Source organism: Vipera ursinii (assembly GCF_947247035.1).
Source record: "Vipera ursinii genome assembly, chromosome: Z".
Lineage (NCBI taxonomy): Eukaryota > Metazoa > Chordata > Lepidosauria > Squamata > Viperidae > Vipera > Vipera ursinii.
This window is the reverse complement of record NC_139517.1, coordinates 19,709,952-19,729,206: the sequence shown is the minus strand read 5'-3', so window position 1 is coordinate 19,729,206 and position 19,255 is coordinate 19,709,952. Positions and strand designations below refer to the sequence as shown.

At 46.2% G+C, this 19,255-nt stretch overlaps 1 protein-coding gene across 3 annotated transcripts; it reads left to right on the top strand.

The window, feature by feature from the left end:
* The first annotated feature begins 1,262 nt into the window (after nucleotides 1-1,262).
* LOC310648982 (uncharacterized protein) lies at nucleotides 1,263-18,548 on the top strand. Of its 3 annotated transcripts, XM_083377200.1 has the most exons (5): nucleotides 1,263-1,525; nucleotides 2,549-2,602; nucleotides 7,516-8,590; nucleotides 9,674-9,875; nucleotides 17,265-18,548. In XM_083377200.1, the coding sequence occupies exons 3-5, from the start codon at nucleotides 7,739-7,741 to the stop codon at nucleotides 17,894-17,896; spliced, it is 1,686 nt and encodes a 561-aa protein (XP_083233326.1). In that variant the 5' UTR covers nucleotides 1,263-1,525; nucleotides 2,549-2,602; nucleotides 7,516-7,738; the 3' UTR covers nucleotides 17,897-18,548. The 3 variants fall into 3 exon arrangements, with proteins under 3 accessions (XP_083233326.1, XP_083233327.1, XP_083233328.1); XM_083377201.1 differs by lacking the exon at nucleotides 2,549-2,602; XM_083377202.1 differs by lacking the exons at nucleotides 1,263-1,525; nucleotides 2,549-2,602 and adding an exon at nucleotides 6,134-6,276.
* The last annotated feature ends 707 nt before the right edge of the window (nucleotides 18,549-19,255 follow it).

Sequence of the window (19,255 nt, the reverse complement as noted above, 5' to 3'; positions counted from 1 at the left end):
ATTGAAAAATTTGTCAAAAAAGTTCACCAGGCATGGGCAAAGATTCCTTGTGATCTCTGGTTAACAAACAATTCAAGAGTTGTTGAGTTTGCTATTTGTAAATGCTATTTTTTTTAAAAAAAAGATTTTTTTTTTGGTTTTGGAAGTTTTTAAATTTATGCCAGTCACTATGAATTATGCAAATTGACTAGAGGGTAGGTAAGATACATTTTTATCTCATACTTTTTCCTTGCTAAACCCATATCTGAGTGCAGGCAAAGTTTGGTGTTCCTAACTTCAGCAACATGTGCAGAAAGGCACCATGTTATATTGTGCTTTTTTTCAAAAGCATTGTCTCATGCTGTCTTAGATGGCAAGATTTTAGGGATAGATCATTCCTAGGTTGTTTTTTTTTTTGACAAGGCTTAGTCCGTCTCTTCCTTCTCAGTGAGTCTTTTCTATTGATTTTTTTTAAAAAAGGAAAACCCTTAAAAATCCCACCTGACAGGGACCCAAGTCTGTAAACAAACAACCCATCCATCGAACCCAGTTCTGTTCCCCGACTTGCTGTTCTGTTTCCCTGAAACTCATCTTGGCTTTTTCCAGGCGGATGCCACCATTTTTCCAAAATTCGTCTTCACCTCCTGCTTTCTATCGGGCCATGCCCAGAAACTCGCCTTTCCATCATCTTTCTACCTCTCAGCCTTCCCTTAAGACAGCGTTTCCCAACCTTAGGAACTTGAAGATGCGTGGACTTCAACTCCCAGAATTCCCCAGCCAGCATAGCTGGCTGGGGAATTCTGGGAGTTGAAGTCCACGCATCTTCAAATTCCTAAGGTTGGGAAACGCTGCCTTAAGAGATGGTCATTCCTTTCTCCGGAGGAAGAGCGCTCTGCACATACTCAGAAGCCATGCACCCCCAAATTTTTTTTAAAAAAACACAAAATAAACAAAACCCAACCCCCAAGCATGCTGCTAATTCGATACCTTCCAGCCCCTCTGAGAAAGAGAAAAAAAGGGACCCGGGGTGGGGGGAGGGAGGCAAGGAAAGAACAGCGGCCCAGATGCGCGCCATCCCAGCGGGCGGAGGGAACCGTCCAGCCGGGGGAGGGGGGGCCGAGCTCGGCGACTCCTCCATGGAGCAATCGTGGCAAGGCAACCCTGCCCAGCCTCCCCCTCCCCCTTTGGGCGAGGGGCTGTCCCAAGCCGGCTTCCCCTTCCTTTCGGCGCTGACTGACAGGGATGGCAGCCACTGCCTGCCCTGTGGAGGGGGGACTAACCCCAGCCTCTCCCGGCGCAGCCCGGGAACCAACCTGGTGGCCACCTCCAGGGCAGGGCAAGGCGAGGAGGGCTTGCGAGGCTCAGCAGGCGACGGGTTGGGCCGGGCCGAGCCTGGCCGGGGTATGATGGGTGCCGCGGAACTCAAGGCGGAGCCGCCACCGCCGCCGCCGCTGCTATCGTTGCCTCTGCCGCTGCTTCTGCCGCCGCCGCCGCCTCCGCCACAAGAGCCCTAAAAGAGAGCCGCGCTGGAGGCGCCCCGGCCCAGGTAGAGCATCCGGGCCCGGGGCGCGCCAAGGCAGGCGGGCGGGCGGGCGGGCGCAGGAAACAAAGGGGGAGCGGAGAAGAGTTGGAGCCGGGACTCCCGGGCTCGGGCGGGCGGGCGGCAGAGGCTGAGAGGAACCGTCGGGCTGGGAAGCTTCGCGCCGGGACCCGGCGGTTCTCCGGACTGGCGCGGGTCCGTTTGGGGGGGTGGGGAGAGCCCGGGCTCCCGGCGGTTCCGCCAGGGACGGGACTCGAAACTCGGGACCAGAACTTCTGCAGTTCTTCGGGGAGGGAGGGAGGAAGGAGGGCGGCGGCGGCGGCGGCGAGGAGCCCGCGGTTCTCCCCGAGAAACGGGGCTTTAGTCTTGCCGGGTCCGTTAGAAAAGAGGCGGAGAGGAAGGAAGGAAGGAGGCTGGATTGGCGCCAGGAGCGGAATACCTGGGCTCCTCCGAGGGAAGAGATGAATGGGCGCCTCTCGTGCGCCATGCAGAGGGGCTGCGGGGTGGCTTCTTCTCCGAAGGCAAAAGAGGGGCTTTCTTGGAAACGCGCCTCTTCTCCTGCAAGCCCCGCTTTCTCCGGAGGAGAGAAAAAAAGAGGAAGAAGAGGCTCAAACTCCAATCTTCTGAATGTGCCTCCTTCGGTTTCGCCAAGCAGCTAGCTGCTACACGCGAAAAGGGGGTAAACAGGAGAGATGGATGGGGGTGAATAATAATAATAATAATAATAATAATAATAATAATAATAATAATAATAATAATAATAATAATATAATATAATATAATAATAATATAATATAATATAATATAATATAAATAATAATAATATATAAATAATAATAATAATATATAAATAATAATATATAAATAATAATAATAATAATAATAATAATAATAATAATAATAATAATAATAATAATAATAATATAGCAGCAGCCGCCCAGGATCTGCCTTAAGGAAGACGGAAGTGGGATCTACTTGACTGACACAAGGGCATCTCGGTCACTTTTTTTGTTTCTTTGTTTGTTTTAGTCCCATCCAGGGGCGGGATTCTGGATTTCTCCAGGACAGGAAGTGTTGGAAGAGGTAACTCAACCCCAGTGGTCTTTTATGTGTGTTAAAAATATTATTATTTTTTTCAGTGCTTTTTTTTTGTAAAAAGAAAAAAGTGCCGGAACTCACACATGTCATACAACCCGCCTTGCCTACCCTACCAAGGTTCCATCTAAAAAAAAGGTGCCGGAACTCCGTTCTGAGCGTTCTATGAGGAAAAAAAAGCCCTGATTTTTTTAAAAAAAAAAATTAACGTGATGGCCCCAGTTTGCTCAGTTCATACACAGAAGGGCTCTATCCCTGTAATCAAAAGAGCTCCATGGCTACATTCTTAAAGAGACCACACATCCCTATTAGGGGGATTTCATTTCCCAGGATCCCCAGTCAGAATGGGAGTTGTAGTTGAAACGTATCATCCAGGTTAGGGAAGGTTACCATGCAAATCTTGCTTTAGGTGTGTGTCTGTGTGTGTGGTGGTGGTGGTGGGGAATTCCTGTAGATTTGTTTAACTTCAGCAGCCCAAGAACAAAAGAGTTGCAGTTCCAGGTAGACCATCCGTCCTTGAGTTTAGGTTAAAATTATATGTATGAATCAGAAAAGAGTAGTTTAGCCACAGAGTTCTCTATGCCATTCTCGGCGCTCTGAATTTAGTACAACACTGCTATTTTCTCCTCTTAGTCCCGTAAAGGGAGATCTTGTGTTATATCTAATGAAATAGATTGGCAGATGATTCAGAGCAGATCCAATCAGGTACTTTAAAGTTCATAATTATTGCCACTAGATGCAGGGAAGATTTTTTATAGAACACTATATTTACTGTATGGGGATTGGGCCTAAAGATGGGATAAATCCAAGATGCTCCATGTTCAATTTGAGTTGCCCAGAGAAAAAGTCTGGCATTTAGTGTGGGATTAACTTGCCAAATCTTTATGTGTGGCCAATGTATATAAATCACAGGAACAATGAAAGCCATATGCTTAAATAAATCCTTTCAGCAATGGCTCTGCTGGCTTTGGATTCTAGGAATTGTTTTAACACCTGGGCAGACATCAGATTGGGAACAGATAGCTTAAATCAGTATATTATTAGGTGCTGAAAAAAGGTAGTAAAGTTTTTCCATATTTTACTTGATCTAAAAGAATACAAGCAAGGTATGAAATAAAGATCTCCTTTCTAGTCTTCCTTACAGTATACTAGATAAGTCTATTCCTGTATGATGTGCTAAGTCACCCTGAAGCATGATTGGGGAACTAAGATCCTGATTGATGCAAAGGTAATCAAATTAACCACTCCTGCAGCAAACAATCTCACACCAGATATATAAGCCACACATGCATTTTCCTTGAGTTTTTTTTAAAAAATAGAATAAAAATGCCTGATGGCTTTGGAGTTGGAGGCACAGAGTGGGGGATGGCTGGATCTTCGCCCACCTCTCTCCTGAGCCCAATTAATTCCCTGCATGTTCACAGAGATTGAAAAGAAGCCGGAGAAGTAAAGATGCTGCTGTCAGAACAACTCTGCTTTGCAGTCATTCCATCAGCCTGTTTCTATGGCAGGTGGAAACAATGGTAGTTACTGGAGACTACAGATTCAGATGACATATCAGACTGTAACTGACGCACATTAACTGAAAAGGGCATGATTTTACATTTACTCAGTATCAAAAATGTACAGCCACCCATTTTGCAAAAAGCAGCTCTGCTTTATCTTAACCATCATTTTACCCTATTGAACAGTTGAGTAGCCTAACTGCAATGGCTAAATTCACGTGATATGTTTAGTGAAGTCAATTATAGATATAATGGATGCTTTTGTACATTATATCAACTTTAGCTAGTTATATTCTGGGGTTTGGATGTATAGTTTGTTATGTAAGCCCAACCCAACCCAACCAAGCTGATGGTTCAATGCATTGTATGAATCCCCAAAGGGTGTGCTATGCAAATATAGCCAGTGTGGTTTACTAAAATCTCGATTTACATGCTATTGTCCTTTAAGTCCAAAACTGTGAATTTTGATTTATTGTAACCCTGTAGGGCAGTGTTTCTTAACTTTGCCCACTTGGAGATGTGTGGACTACAGGTTCTAGAATTTGAATCTGCTAGCTGGGAAATTCTGGGAGTTGAAGTCCACACAACTTCAAGTGGCCAAAGTTGAGAAACACTGCTGTAGAGCAGACCATGATGCTACAATCTTGCCGATAAAATAAATAGATAAATAAATACCAGAAGCAATAATACAGAAAATGACTTATCAAATAATTTGCCTGCCTCTTCCAGTCCGTTCTGTGCCAGGACTGAGCACGAGGGAGAGGGTTATATTTGTTGGTAGCTACTTTGCATCCTGTAGATGGCTGAAGAATTTCAGGTTCCAAATTTCTTAACAGCAGTAAGAAAATGATTCCTCATTCCAAGTGTAAAATTCTCAGTCCTGTTTCATTTTGGTAGATCCTTCTCCGAGACCTTTGGAAATTATTTGTATGGTTTTGTACACTTTTACTTCCCGGGGAGGGAGAAAGAGCTTCCACTTAAAAGTCAAATCAAGTTCTTAAGACTATAATCCTGATTAGAATGAAACGTGGGAAAAGCTCTTTGCTACCTAAAGAAGAATTTCCCCGCATGCTGTCTTTCATAGGATTGCTAAGGATTGAAACAGGAACCCTGCTGTACCATTACTGGATTGCAGCCCTTCTCCAAAGAAATGAATGTTGGAAGGCTGCTTTATATCAGGTCACATTATGGGGGGGGGGGGGCAGCCTCACTGGATCCTAGTGAGAGACATCCTTCAGACGATCTACTTAATTTTTTAAAGGAAGATGCTGAGGATTATCTTTTTCCAGGAGGAAGAAGCTACATCACTGCTGGTCTTGGTTAGAATAACATGCTAAACTAACTTTATACAAGGCAATGTCTGAATTTTAGGAGATGCCTAATGATTTCATAAATGATCAAACCATAGTATATTCTACAGTTACATTGATCATAAGCAGGCGTTCCATGACTTGTTTCATTCTTATTAGAAATTATCAGGTGTATTGATAAGATTTATAACCCATTTTTCACTGATGAATTTAAGATAGCATCCATCTGTTTTTTTCCGTGTCAACCCTATGAATTAGAGAGGGCTAAAAGCTCTAAATTGTGTTTCCCAACCTTAGTAACTTGAAGATGTATGGACTTCATCTCCCAGAATTCCCCAGCCACAATGTGGTTGGGTGGTATGACTGACCAGGGAATTCTTGCAGTTGATGTCCACATATTGTTAAGCTGCCAAGATTGAGAAATATTGCCCTAAATCATGCAGTAAGACTTACTCCCAAATCAGTGGGTGTTAAATTGTAGTTCCAGTAATAATCAGCGTAAGTAATTCTCTTCTGAGATTCACTGCAGGATGTGATAGAAGGGATACCAGATGCAGAACTAAGCTGGGAGCCTCTGCCTTTAAAGCTGAAGAAATTTAAACAAGTTGTAGCCTGCCACATAAGTGAGATGACATTAAGCAGAGATTAGACATATTCCTGAAGGAGGAGATTATTTTTATTCCCTGTTTCTGATACTTAGCTATGAATGCTGATGTAGGAAATCTTACGTAGGAAAAAGCATCAACGATTGAAAAATGGTAGCACAAGCAGACTTAGGAAGACTACATATAATACGTAGAAGGAACAGATGAAGTTATTAGGATGACTTGGAAGACCTTTGATGCAGGTACAGTAGTCCTCAATTTATGACTGGTCGTGTAGTGATTATTTGAAATTACATGGGACACCCCCCCTCCCAAAAAAAAGCTAGATACAACCCAAAGAATGTGATGGACAGCCACATTCCCCTGTCACATGACTGCATTTTGATCACTCAGCAACTGGCCCACATTTATGATCATTTGCAGAGTACTTCAGTCATATAACCATGATTTACCATGTTTTTGCAGGAAACTGGCAGTTTACTTCCTTTCCAGCAGAAAACAGCCCACTACAAACAATGGGTTTTATGACCGCCGCAAAAAAAGATTGTAAAATCAGGTTGGTCACTGATGACCCATTTTACAACTGTAATGGCCAGGAACAATTATGGTCATAAGTCAAGGACTATCTGTGGTTAAAACTGCTTCTTGGCGATGTATTTATTGCAAAACAGCCCTCTCTCATTCATAGAATTTCATGGGGCATTCAGATGCCACCTTTTTGTTCTAATTTGCTTATTTTTTTTCTTTCTGTATTTTCTTTTTTCTTCACAGAAAAGCCCACAAAGGTGTGGGGGAAAATGGGAGGGCCGCACAAAACATTCAGTCCAGGGAATCAAAGTATTCCCAAAGGGGGTAGGAATGAATCAGAGGGCTGGCATCCTGAATAATAGCTCTCTATCCTATTGTGTCTTCTCAAAGGTCCCACTTAATAGTTGTGATTTCTGTATTGAAATACAATCTTCCAAAGCAGTAAATCATTTATATGCTCCTGAAAACAGAAGGGGAAATGCACTTCTTCCTTCGCGGCTGATGATTTCCTGATATCTAATTGGATATTATTGTAAGCTAAATTCCAGAAATGATGGGACTTTTTGAAGACAGAACCGAACATTCTTAAATTCCCTCCTGTGCAGCAGATATATTGTAATTCAGGGTTCCCTATTTGATGCCTTATAGACTATAATTCCCATGGTCCCCATCCATCATGGCCCATTTGAGTTGTAAACCAGGACATCTGGAGGTTGCCATTTTGTACAAAACTAGGCCATTTTGTATTACTATCCAGGCCTTTGATTGAGGCTGCCAGGGAAAATAACCATATGTGATCATTTGACCCTCCGCATATTAGCACCAAACTGCCACTGCCTAGGTGTGAAACCAGTCTTAGTAGTAGGCAAACAATGGTTACGAAAGCAATATCTAAGAATGGGCCTGCTTCTTCTGAGCGTAATTCTTAATGGTGTTTTTCCTTTCTATATCAGGGAGGTGCCCTTTTACTTAATCATCGCATCACCGGCAATAGGATACCTTTAAAGATTGTCCATCCTTTCCGGTTGGGTATCTTATACCTATCTGGCTCCCTGGGACTGCACGTTGCCTTGAAGCTCTCTTTCACTTGGCCCAGTCTCCTCCCGCTGGGTAGTTCTACTTTTGTCTGCAGGAAGCTTGGAGGACTTAGAGCTTCCTTTCTTGGGGGAGGAAAAGATGGCTGCCACACAGGAAGTACCTCCTCCAGCACTGGGCCTCCACTTTTTGTACCCATTAGAAGAAACAATGGCGCCCAGGGTGAAAATAGAAGAGCCTGGACCTCCGTGTCCTGAAGCTGGTTGGGAATGGGATGCTCCGGGGAAGACTCCTCTTGTTGTCCAGGCAGGCACCATTAGTGATCTGTTGAGGTGGGCAACTCCTCCCCAAGTGAGAAGCGACCCAATCCCGCAGCTTTGGGAGGTTCAGTGCCAGGAGATGGTGCAAAGCCTGAGGACACCTGCTGATGTCATGCCAGCCCCCGTGCCTGTCCCACCCCCGGCCCCTGGCTGGAGCAACCTTCAACTACCTGAGCTTGCACCCGTGGATGACATTGAAGCCTACCTGTCATCCTTTGAGCGCGCGGCCGAATCGTGCCAGTGGCCGAGAGGAGAGTGGATGAGCCGCCTTATGCCAGCTCTCGGAAAAGCCCAGCCACCCCATAATGGCTTGGATGCCAGAGGTGGCAGGAATGAGCATAGGAAGTCCAAATCTTCTGGCCTGCGAGGGGAGGCAGGTGCCAATGTGGAAATGCAGCGGCAGCGTTTCCGGCAGTTCCGTTACCAGGACTCTGAAGGCCCCCGGGAGGCTTGTCGGAGGCTCCGGGAGCTTTGCCGGCGTTGGCTGAAGCCTGAGAGCCGCACCAAGGAGCAGATTCTGGAACTGCTGATCCTGGAGCAGTTCCTGACCATCTTGCCCCAAGAGATCCAGAGCTGGGTGTGGGAGCGAGGCCCTGAGACGTGCGCCCAAGCGGTAGCCTTGGTGGAAGGATACCAGATGGGACGGCGAGAGGCAGGGATGTGGGAGCAGCAGGTAAGGGAATTTTTAATCCTCTTGATTTCTAGGAGATACGTTGTGATGAAAACTTAACATCCTTAGCACGCCAACATGTTTTTCTCATTCCGCCTCCCCCCCCCCTTCAACCACCCACAAGGCAAAGGAGAATTGTATCAGTGTTTTAATGATTGCATCGGTGTTTCATGGATATAAAAAAAGCCAAGGCTTTGCCCAAATGCAACTTGCAATGTAGATGATGCAAAATTGGCAGGAAAAAGCTCAGTCGTGGATAGAGGAAAGATAATACATGGGTAAAAAGTTCTTGTGAGTTGGCACAGGATTTCAACAGAATTGTCTTTTTCTTAACGTGTCGGATTTGTTTATGGATTATTTTTTAAATAGGCTTTAAACTTTTTTCTGTTTTATATACAAAGAGGGCGGAAAAGACTGGGTCATGTGACAGGTTTTCTCATTGGGAAATGAACCTGCATTTAGCCAACCACCTTTCTTCCTGATTTATTCAGGTTGGAAATGGCTGATCATCAATTGTTAAGGGCTTCCTCGTATGCAAGCTTGCAGGGGGATTCTGGTGAAACAAGCCAAAAGCAGCATCTCCAAATGCCTTGGACGGCAGCACTTACAGTCTCTTGTTATTTATTTTATTTTATTTTTATTTTATTTTTATTTCATTTATATCCCGCCCTTCTCCGAAGACACAGGGCGGCTTACAAGCTTAGCAGTAGCCTTCATTCTATGTATATGCCTGCTTATTAGGGCTTTCACACACACCCCAAGCGGCATTATTACAAAGTCAGCTTAATTAGCCATGTTGGTTATTAGCCATGTTGGTTAAAAACTGATGAGTGCTGAAATTCAAAACCTTCAGAAGACTCCAGGCTTTTGGTTACTCCAATGAGTAGGGTGCTAGATAAGATGGACTTGTTATCAGATAGATCTGTATCCTTTTGAAAAGTTTTTTGGAATGGGAGTTGCAAAACAACCACCATGGACGCTTAAATGGCTAATCAGTTCTCCTTTAGATTTAAGGCTTAAAACAAATAAGTGGAATGGGTAGATTTCCCTCATTTCTTAGTGACCCACTGTTGTCCTTGTTGCTAGGTTACAGTGCGGGTCAAGGTTGAACAGGTAAGCCCACAGGAGATGATTTTACCTGGAGCAGCGTGGGATCCCTCAGCCTCACTGCTGCCCCATCCCGAGTGCCTTTCCTCATCTGATATAACGCTAAACCAGCCTATCCCAGGCCCTGCTCTCAAGATGCCCTGCATCCCAAAACAGGAACCACAAGGCCTTCAGGAAACAGGTAAGAAGGAAGAGAAAAGCAGGATGTTCTGGGAATTTTTCCTGCTAAAGGGAATCAGTTGCTACAGGAAAAATAAATCAGTGATAAAGTCTTTAGGGAAGTTTTGTCTGTAACAGATGAGGAACTGTACCATTCCCATTATCTCCAGCCAGTGGAGCTAGAACAAGAATTTGTAGTTCAGCAATATCTGAAAAGATAGTTGAGATAAGAAATTCAGTTTTTTAAAAAATAAATCTATGGAATGATTGGCTATGAGAGGAGATGAATATTCATTTAAGAATTCTAACGGTTTGCTTCCATTTAGTGGGCATCCAGATGTTTGCAGTAAAGATTTGGTAGCTCTGGGCAAACCATGTTATTTAACAGTAACTATGAAAAAAAACTTCTGCCAACCTAGCAGTTCGAAAGCACGTAAAAATGCAAGTAGAAAAATAGGGATCACTACGGTGGGAAGGTAACAGCGTTCCGTGCACCTTTGGCGTCTAGTCATGCCGGCCACATGACCACGGAGACATCCTCGGACAAGCGCTGGCTCTTCGGCTTTGAAACGGAGATGAGCACCGGCCCCTAGAGTCAGAAACAACTAGCACGCATGTGCGGGGGAACCTTTACCTTTACCTATGATAAAAAAAAAATATTTGAGTTTCTCCAGTTCCCAGAAATTCCTTCCACATTTTTAGCGGACAGCAGTTTGATGTAGGCAGAAGAGAGAATATAATCTAACTTATCTATCTCTTATCTATCTGAGGACTTTTACTTCATTCATTAGAGCAGCTAAACAAGATATACCCTACCAAGATGTTTGAACAGAATAAGAGCTGAAGATGGAAAAAGAAAATAAATGTTAAAATTCAATTTCTTCCAGTATTTATTTTTTTATTTTTTTATTTTGTTAGATTTATATACCGCCCTTTCCCGAAGGTCTCAGGGAGGTTTACAGGGCATTTTAAAATCACACCAATACAAAATACAAAAGTTAAAAGACAATTAAAAAGATTAAATTATCCCTGAAAATAGAACCCCAGTTAAAATTCTCAGCCTGGGCCAGAGAGCTCAAAGAGCCAAGTCTTCAGGTCCCGGCGGAATGAACACAGGTCAGGGGCAGTCCTGAGCTCCACGGGCAGCTGGTTCCACTGGGTGCACTGGACGAAGGGAACTTGATGCTGGCAGCAGGTGTTCTCTCAAATATCCCGGACCCAAGCCATTTAGGGCTTTATAGGTCATCACCAGCACCTTAAATCTCACCTGGAGGGCAACCGGAAGCCAATGCAGCTCACGGAGTAGAGGTGTTACATGGGAGTATTGAGAAACCCCCATCACAACTCGCGTGGCCGCATTCTGCACCAGTTGAAGCCTCTGAGTGGTCCTCAAAGGCAGCCCCATGTAGAGAGCGTTGCAGTAGTCTAAACGGGAGGTCACGAGCGCATGAGTGACTGTGCGTAGGGCATCTCGGTCCAGGTAGGGTCGCAACTGGCGCACCAGGCGAACCTGGGCAAAGGCCCCCCTGGTCACGGCTCCTATATGATCTTCAAAATTGAGCTGTGAGTCCAGGAGGACGCCCAAGTTGCGAGCCCTATCAACGGGGGGTAACACCTCACCTCCCATCGTTAAAGGTGGAATAGTTTGGTTAGCCCGAGATGCCGATACGCAAAGCCACTCAGTCTTGGCAGGATAGAGACGAAGCCTGTTTCTCCCCATCCAGACCTGGACCGCCTTCAGGCAACGGGACATCACGGCGAGGGCATCGCTGGGTTGGTTCGGGGTGGAGAAAAAAAGTTGGGTATCATCAGCGTACTGATGATACCCCACCCCGAAACCAAGAATGACCTCGCCCAGCGGCTTCATATAGATGTTGAACAGGAGGGGCGAGAGAACCGACCCCTGAGGGACTCCACAAACGAGAGGCCTTGGGGTGGATCTCTGCCCTCCCGTCAACACCGACTGCAAGCGGCCCAGGAGATAGGAGGAGAACCACCGTAAAACGGTGCCTCCCACTCCCAGCCCCCTGAGACGCCGCAGTAGGATACCATGGTCAATGGTATCGAAAGCTGCTGAGAGATCTAATAGGACTAGGACAGAGGAGCAACCCCTGTCCCGAGCCCGCCAGAGATCATTCACCAGCGCGACCAATGCCGTCTCCGTGCTGTGCCCGGGCCTGAAACCCGATTGGTACGAGTCCAGATAATCAGTTTCCTCCAGGAACAGAGGAAGCTGATGTGCCACCACGCTCTCAACAACCTTCGCCAGAAAGCGAAGGTTGGAGACTGGACAATAGTTATTTAAAACAGCCGGGTCCAGGGCAGGCTTTTTGAGGAGGGGGTCTCACCACCGCCTCCTTCAAGGCAGCGGGGAAGATACCCTTCTTCAAAGAAGCAGTTATTACTGCCTGGAACCAGCCTCATGTCCCCTCCCAAGCCACATAAACCAGCCAGGAAGGGCACGAATCCAACAAACAAGTGGTGGAGCTCAGCCTCCCCATGATCCTGTCCACATCATCAGGGGAAACAGGATCGAACTCAGTCCAGATAACATGCTCAAGACCATCCGATTCCTCCACGTCAGACTCCACCCAGTCAGAGTCCAAACCGGCCAGGATCTGAGCGATTTTGTCCGTCAGATGATGACTAAACTCCTCGGCCCGTCCCTGCAAGTGATCCTCCCTCACCTCCTGGTTAAGAAGGGAGCGAGTCACCCTAAACAAGGCGGCCGGGCGATTATCTGCGGACGCGATGAGGGCGGTGAAGTAGTTAGCCCTCACCGTCCTCATCGCAGCAAGATAAGACCTTATAAAGGTTCTTAACTGCAATCGGTCAGATTTGGAACAGCTGGACCTCCAACCGCTCTCTAGACCCCGTCTCCAACGTTTCATCTCCCGGAGCTCCACAGAAAACCATGGAGCCCAACGGGATCTGCGCTGGGTCAGAGGTCACAAGGGTACAACACAGTTGAGTGCCTCAGTGGCCCCCCTTTCCCAGGCATCCACCAAGAAATCAGCTGGGCTGTGAGTGAGGGCGATAGGTATAGACCCAAGCGCCATCTGGAACCGTTCAGGGTCCATTAGGCGCCTGGGGCGGAACCATCTAGTTGGTTCCGCCGCCCAGCAGCGGGGGGTGGCATAACGGAAGACCAGCCGCAGGAGATGATGGTCGGACCATGACAGGGGAGTAACAACCGGTAAACCCATTCCCAAATCATCCAACCACAGTCCAGACAGGAACACCAGGTCGAGAGTGTGATCCCCCACATGAGTCGGGCCTTGAATTACCTGAGTCAGGTCCATGGCCGTCATGGAGGCCATGAACTCCCAGGCTAGCTCCGATGACCCTCCCAGGGAAGGCAGGTTGAAGTCACCCAGCACTATGAGCCTGGGGAACTCCACCGCCAACCCTGAGAGGGTGTCGAGTAGCTCGGGCAGAGCTGTTGCCACACAGCTGGGCGCCAGGTATGTAAGCAACAAGCTCATCTGAACCCGAGAACCACATCTCAGGAGGAGAGGGACTCACTCCCACCAATCTGGACAATGGTGGTCTCCCGCGGACATAAAGTCTCCCTGATAACCACCGCCACCCCACCGCCCCTACCCTGAGCCCGTGGCTGGTGTAGCACACGGAAACCTGGGGGGCATATCTCAATCAGAGGGACCCCTCCCTCTGAGCCCAACCAGGTTTCCGTAATGCATGCCAGATCCGCGCGTTCCTCCTCGATCAAGTCTCGAACGAGGGGAGCCTTATTAACAACGGACCTGGCATTAAGGTAAACCAGCCTGAGCTCAGGGGCCTGATCACTCTCACCCCCAGGCAAAAGGGTGCTAATTGGAGGGTCGGAGCGCGTCACCGCTCGCAAGCAGCGGGGGCGCGATCCCAGATGTCGATACGGCCCTCCATGCACACATCTGCTGCCATTCCCTATCGTCGTGCTACAGTAATGTAGCACCTTTTCTTTTTGTCCCTTTGAGTCAGTCATGACTTCTGGCAAATGTCTAGATGAGTCCCTACAGTTTTCTTGTCAAGATTTTTTTAGAAGCAGTTTGCCATTGCCTGCTTTCTAGGCTAAGAGAGAAAGATGGGCCCAGACAGCCTAAGGCAGGACTAGAACTTGCAGTCTCCAGTTTCTAGCCCAGTGCCTTCAATTGCTATACCACTACAAAAATTAAATGATTTTGTATCTAAATCCTATCTCATTGGATCTCATTTGTGTGTATAGCATTTGAGAGTTCAGTGAGAAAAAAAGGCATCTTACAGTTGAAGTCTGTCTTCCTCCGTCTGATGCATTTCAGATGAGTTGAACTTTCTTTTTCCAAATAAATGGAGAATATATATTGATTACGCTTTTCACAGGAGCTCCATGGACTGAGCACAGACGATAAGAGATTTGAAATAGAACTTAGAACAGTAATATATTGTTCAGCTTAACTAAAGCGATTGTAGGATTAATCAGGGGTGTCAAACTCAGTTTCATTGAGGGCCGCATCAGCATTGCAGTTGGCCTCACGGGGCCGGGTGGGTATGGCCTGGGTGGGCGTGGCCTACTGGGTGGGCGTGGCTAGAGTGCGTATGGCCTACTGGGTGGGCATGGCCAGCTCTACATAGTTCGCATCAAGGGTGCCTATGGGGGCCTGGGCAGGAGTGGGACAGATCTGAGGGTCTCTGGGTCAGGGCCAAGGCAGTGGGGGCCATTCCCTCACTGTTTCCAGGATGGCTTCGCAGGCCACATGAAACCACTTCGCGGGTCGGATCTGGCCCCCGGGCCTTGTGTTTGACATATCTGGATTAGATAGATCAGACATGTCAAACACAAGGCCTGGGGGCCGGATTCGGCCGGCGAAGTGGTTTCATGTGGCCCGCGAAGCCATTCTGGAAACAGTGAGGGAACGGCCTCCACTGCCTTGGCCCTGGCCCACAGACCCTCCTTCTGACCCTCCTTCTCCTTCAGATCTGTCCCACTCCTGGCCAGGCCCCCATAGGTACCCTTGATGCAAACGATGTAGAGCTGGCCATGCCCACCCAGTAGGCCATACACACTCTAGCCGCACCCACCCAGTAGGCCACACCCACCCTGGCCATACCCACCCGGCCCCTTGAGGGCAACCGCAATGCTGATGTGGCCCTCAATGAAATTGAGTTTGACACCCCTGAGATAGATGAAGGACGTTCCATTAATGCAGCCTGATCTGGCTGCTTCCAGATATCATGGGTTAAACTCCAGTGATTCCCATTTCCAGAACTTTTTATTTGGCCCAACTGTTGCTCCTGCAATTATCTGCCTCAGCCTTTTTTTTTTTAATCTGAACTAGGGACAGTAGAGAAATGTTCATTAACAGTCTCAAAGGTGCTTTTTCAAAAGGCAACTGGACTATTTTTTTTTCCTTGAGGAGGAAGAAGAAGAAGACATTTTGCTTCTCATACAAGAAGCTTAATCGATTCTGGCAAAATGGTGGGGGCAAAAGTCCAGACTGTGAACCTTCTGGATACAGAGGACACATTGGTTTGAAAGAGGGGTAAAAAGAGGTTATTTATGTTAACATTGAGCAGCTTTCTCTCAACAAAGGGGAGGAATATGACACCACCTATCCTCTGTCTGCAACACAGTCCTTTCAGCAGTTCCCAAAAGATTGCACCCCCATTTGCCCTCTGATACAGGTGACCCCGAGAGCACAGATAAACCCCCAGGTGGCCTCAAAAGCTCTCAGAGAGAGTGCTAATGACCAGAGGACTGCAAAGAAATATAATCCTTCCACCACCATCCCATCCTGTCAGATCTAATCCTTCCATCGCCCCCACCATCCTGCCAGAACCAATGAAGCTTCTTGGATGAGAAGCAAAATGTCTTCGAGGAAAAACAAAGTCTAGTTGTCTTTTCAAAAAGCACCTTTGAGACAACTATGGTCTGGATGATTGAGAATCTCCACAGATGTTCATTAACAGTGTAATGTAAATTTATCTGATTCCAATTCCTGAATCTATAGGCAAAGTGGAATGCAGTTGTTTCACCTAAATCTGCTCTTTGGAATCAAAGCTTACTAATTACAGTGGACATGGAATAGAACAAGTTTAAAATCTGAGAAATGAAGAACTGAGCAAAATGGATCATAAATGAGTCAGCTCTTCTTTTCATTCTATCAAACTTCAACTATTTCTGCCTATCGTTAGCTGCTCATGGTTCCTCTTTTTGTGTATTTATCCTCTACTCTTGCTTTTCCAAACCCAACAATAATTGCTCTTGTATGGCCAATAATTATAGGCCTTTATAGCAATAGCACTTAGACTCATATACCGCTTCACAGTGCTTTACAGCCTTCTCTAAGCGGTTTACAGAGTCAGCATATTGCCCCCAACAATCATTTTACCAACCTCAGAAGGATGGAAGGCTGAGTCAACCTTGAGCTGGTGAGAATTGAACTGACAAACTGCAGACAGCCGGCAGTCAGCAGAAGTAGCCTGCAGTACTGCATTCTAACCACTGCGCCACCATGGCTTTATCCTATGCCAACTTATTTTTGATCAGCTATTAGTCTGACAGACAACCAAAACTGTGCCTATGTATACAGACATTACCAGATGGAACATACAGAAATTAAATTGACTGTATATTTTTATATAAAGAGATGGAAGAGCTCAGTTAGAAGAACAAAGATGTGACCAGGAGCTAATCACAGAACAAATTCAGTTCAACCTAACGTGGAAGAACAAAGTTAGTCAGTTTACCAAGTAAGATCTTAAACATAAGCCTACCATTTTCAAAGACAATATTTGGCGCTTTGAAGTCCCGAATCTCAGTGATAGGAAACCAGAGATATTACAGAATTAAATAAGTTGTTATGGATGAATGTCAAAAGTGGCCACCAAAGAGAGGAAATGGCTGAGGAAGAAAAAGTAACTGGGACACTGGGAGGCAGTGATCATGCTGTCCTGGAATTTCAGATAATGTATTGATGAGAAACTTCAGCCATACCTCAATATTAGACTTCATGAGAGAAGACTTTGTTAGACTGAGAAGGATAGTAGGCAACATCCAATGGTTTGATATTGTAAAGGAGAAAAATGTCCAAGATCTTTGATAAAGTCAGGCTTTTCTGGAAGGCCTATACAGCTGAGTGCTGAGCTATGGATTGAATCCATAGCTCGGTTCTCGGCCGCAGTGGCCTTCTGGAAAGGCCTGGCTGCAGAAGACACAGCAGAAGAGGTAGGCCAGCAAGGAGAGACCTGGCTGCAAAGTAAGTGGGTGTGGGGCGCATGGGGCAGCTCCACACCCACACACCCCATCCTAGCTTGCTTTTTAAGTGTGTGCCTTGCCCCCAAACTAGGGCTTACTTTCAGGGAAACACGGTAACTGCATGTTGTTAGACTCATCTGCCCATTATGAAAGAGTTTTCTTTTTCTTTCTTGACAGGCTCTCTACTGGCCAATGGTATCCGAGAGAACCACTCTTTGCCTGGAGGCATGATGGAAATGGGATTGCTCCCTGGGAATTCCCGTGAGAAAATGTTGGGTGAGAATTGTGGTGAACGGATGAGTCAACAACGTGATGTGAGATGTGGAGACACCAGAGAGAATCCAGTTGCACATCTCAACTCTCTTGGAGGCTCTCACCCAGCAGGAAAGTCCCTTCACCAGTGTTCAGAATGCGGGAAAACATTTAGCCGTAACTCACATCTGCTCACTCACCTAAGGATCCATACTGGGGAGAAGCCCCACCAGTGCCCTCAGTGTGGCAAACGTTTTGGTCATACTTCCCAGCTGACTCGTCATCAGAGGACCCATGCCTCAGAGAGACCTTTCCGATGTGCTCAGTGCAGCCGAAGTTTTTACCAGAGTTCAGAGCTGACCAGGCATCGAGTGTCCCATGCCAGAGACCGTCCGTACGGGTGCAGCCAATGTGGGAAGAAGTTTCGCTGGAGTTCTGATCTCATCCGACACCAGATCACCCACACAGGAGAGAGACCGTACAAGTGTCCTGACTGCGGGAAGAAGTTTGGTCAGAATTCGCACCTGGTTCGACATCGGAGAACCCACACTACTTAGCCAAGATCTTCCCGGAAGGAAAGAAAACGTGTTTCCCAGCATTGAAAGCTCACTAAGGGCCAAAGCATGGAACCAGACCACCATTTAGCTTAGTGTCATAACGAGCCAGATGACCGATGAACTTTCGGTTCAGTATCTGCAGAGATTTACCTGTTGATATGGCTTAATTAGAAAAAAATCCAGTCTACCTGCAGTGGGATAGGCAAGGTGGCAGTTCCACAATACCAATTTGTGTTCTACGTAGAAAGTCACAGTAGAACGGAACTGATTACTTTAAAAAAGGTGCTGAGCCTTACTAGAGCTGACTTCCTGGACAATACTAAACCACTAATATTGTGGTGGCCCCAGTTGGATGTCTTTTTTTCTTTTCTCTATCTCCTTTTCCTTCCTCCCTCATTCTCTTTTAAATAGAAAAGATAATAGATCTTCTAGTCATCTAGACAGATTTATTGTTACATAACACTTGTATTCCTTGCCCTGAGGCCATTTCTTTGTCGTGAAGCAAAAGCAATGTATTTTTTAGAGAAAACGACCAGTCTGTATTGGCAGAGGGTTGAAATCTTTTAAAATGATGGACATCTCCTCTTGGGGAAGCTGCTGTGGAGTATTTTGCCTTTTTTTTTTTGAAATTACAACTTTGATAAATGGGAAAATTGTCAACCTAAATTTGTAGTGACATGGAGTGTGTATAACAGGGCTGGGTATGATTTCAGTGGGTTGGCCTGCAGCTTAGGTGAACTTTTATTATGGCTGACTCTTAAGGGCTGGCCATGACTATACAAAGGGATTGATGCAGGCCTCCCATCTGGGACTCTTCATTGCCAGTAATCCGGTCAATCTATTGCACACAGCCTCTTTCTTCTTTGTGAGGGGCAACCCTGGTGAAACACTCTTTCCTCATATTCGGCAAAGAATATCTCAAAAGTATATTCTTCGGTACTTCAAGAAGAGACCGCTGCTAAGACTTTAATGCTGTTCACGTTGGGTCATGGGAAGTGGTGGTAGAAGAAGTTAGAGAGTCCTTTGCTGGAGGGAATCGGTAGATGACACCTAATGCAGTTCCACCCTTTTTATTGACATAATCCTGACCAAGGATCTCTTGCAATTAATTATGGTAGCCACGTTGACCTAATACATTTATCAGGACAATGAACGCTCAAGCTATAGCACACTTAATGTTCGTTGCTCTTTGGGAGTGGCTTACGTGTTGTGTGGATCTGACTCATTTGATTAGTCTTAAGTTCCAGTGCATTGTGTAAACCCAGATAATGGGTTAATTCAAGAGCCAGGTTAAGCATCTTGTATGAACCTAATCAATCTGCTAGAAGAGAAAAATATCCAAATGTCTAAGAATTCTTG

What these genes read in the sequence shown, in the direction of transcription:
- LOC310648982 (XM_083377201.1), top strand. Translation starts at nt 7,739, where the DNA reads ATGGCTGCCACACAGGAAGTACCTCCTCCAGCACTGGGCCTCCACTTT. An exon ending in CAGGGATGTGGGAGCAGCAG is followed by an intron (nt 8,591 to 9,673) that starts GTAAGGGAATTT and finishes CCTTGTTGCTAG; the next exon opens with GTTACAGTGCGGGTCAAGGT. An exon ending in ACAAGGCCTTCAGGAAACAG is followed by an intron (nt 9,876 to 17,264) that starts GTAAGAAGGAAG and finishes CTTTCTTGACAG; the next exon opens with GCTCTCTACTGGCCAATGGT.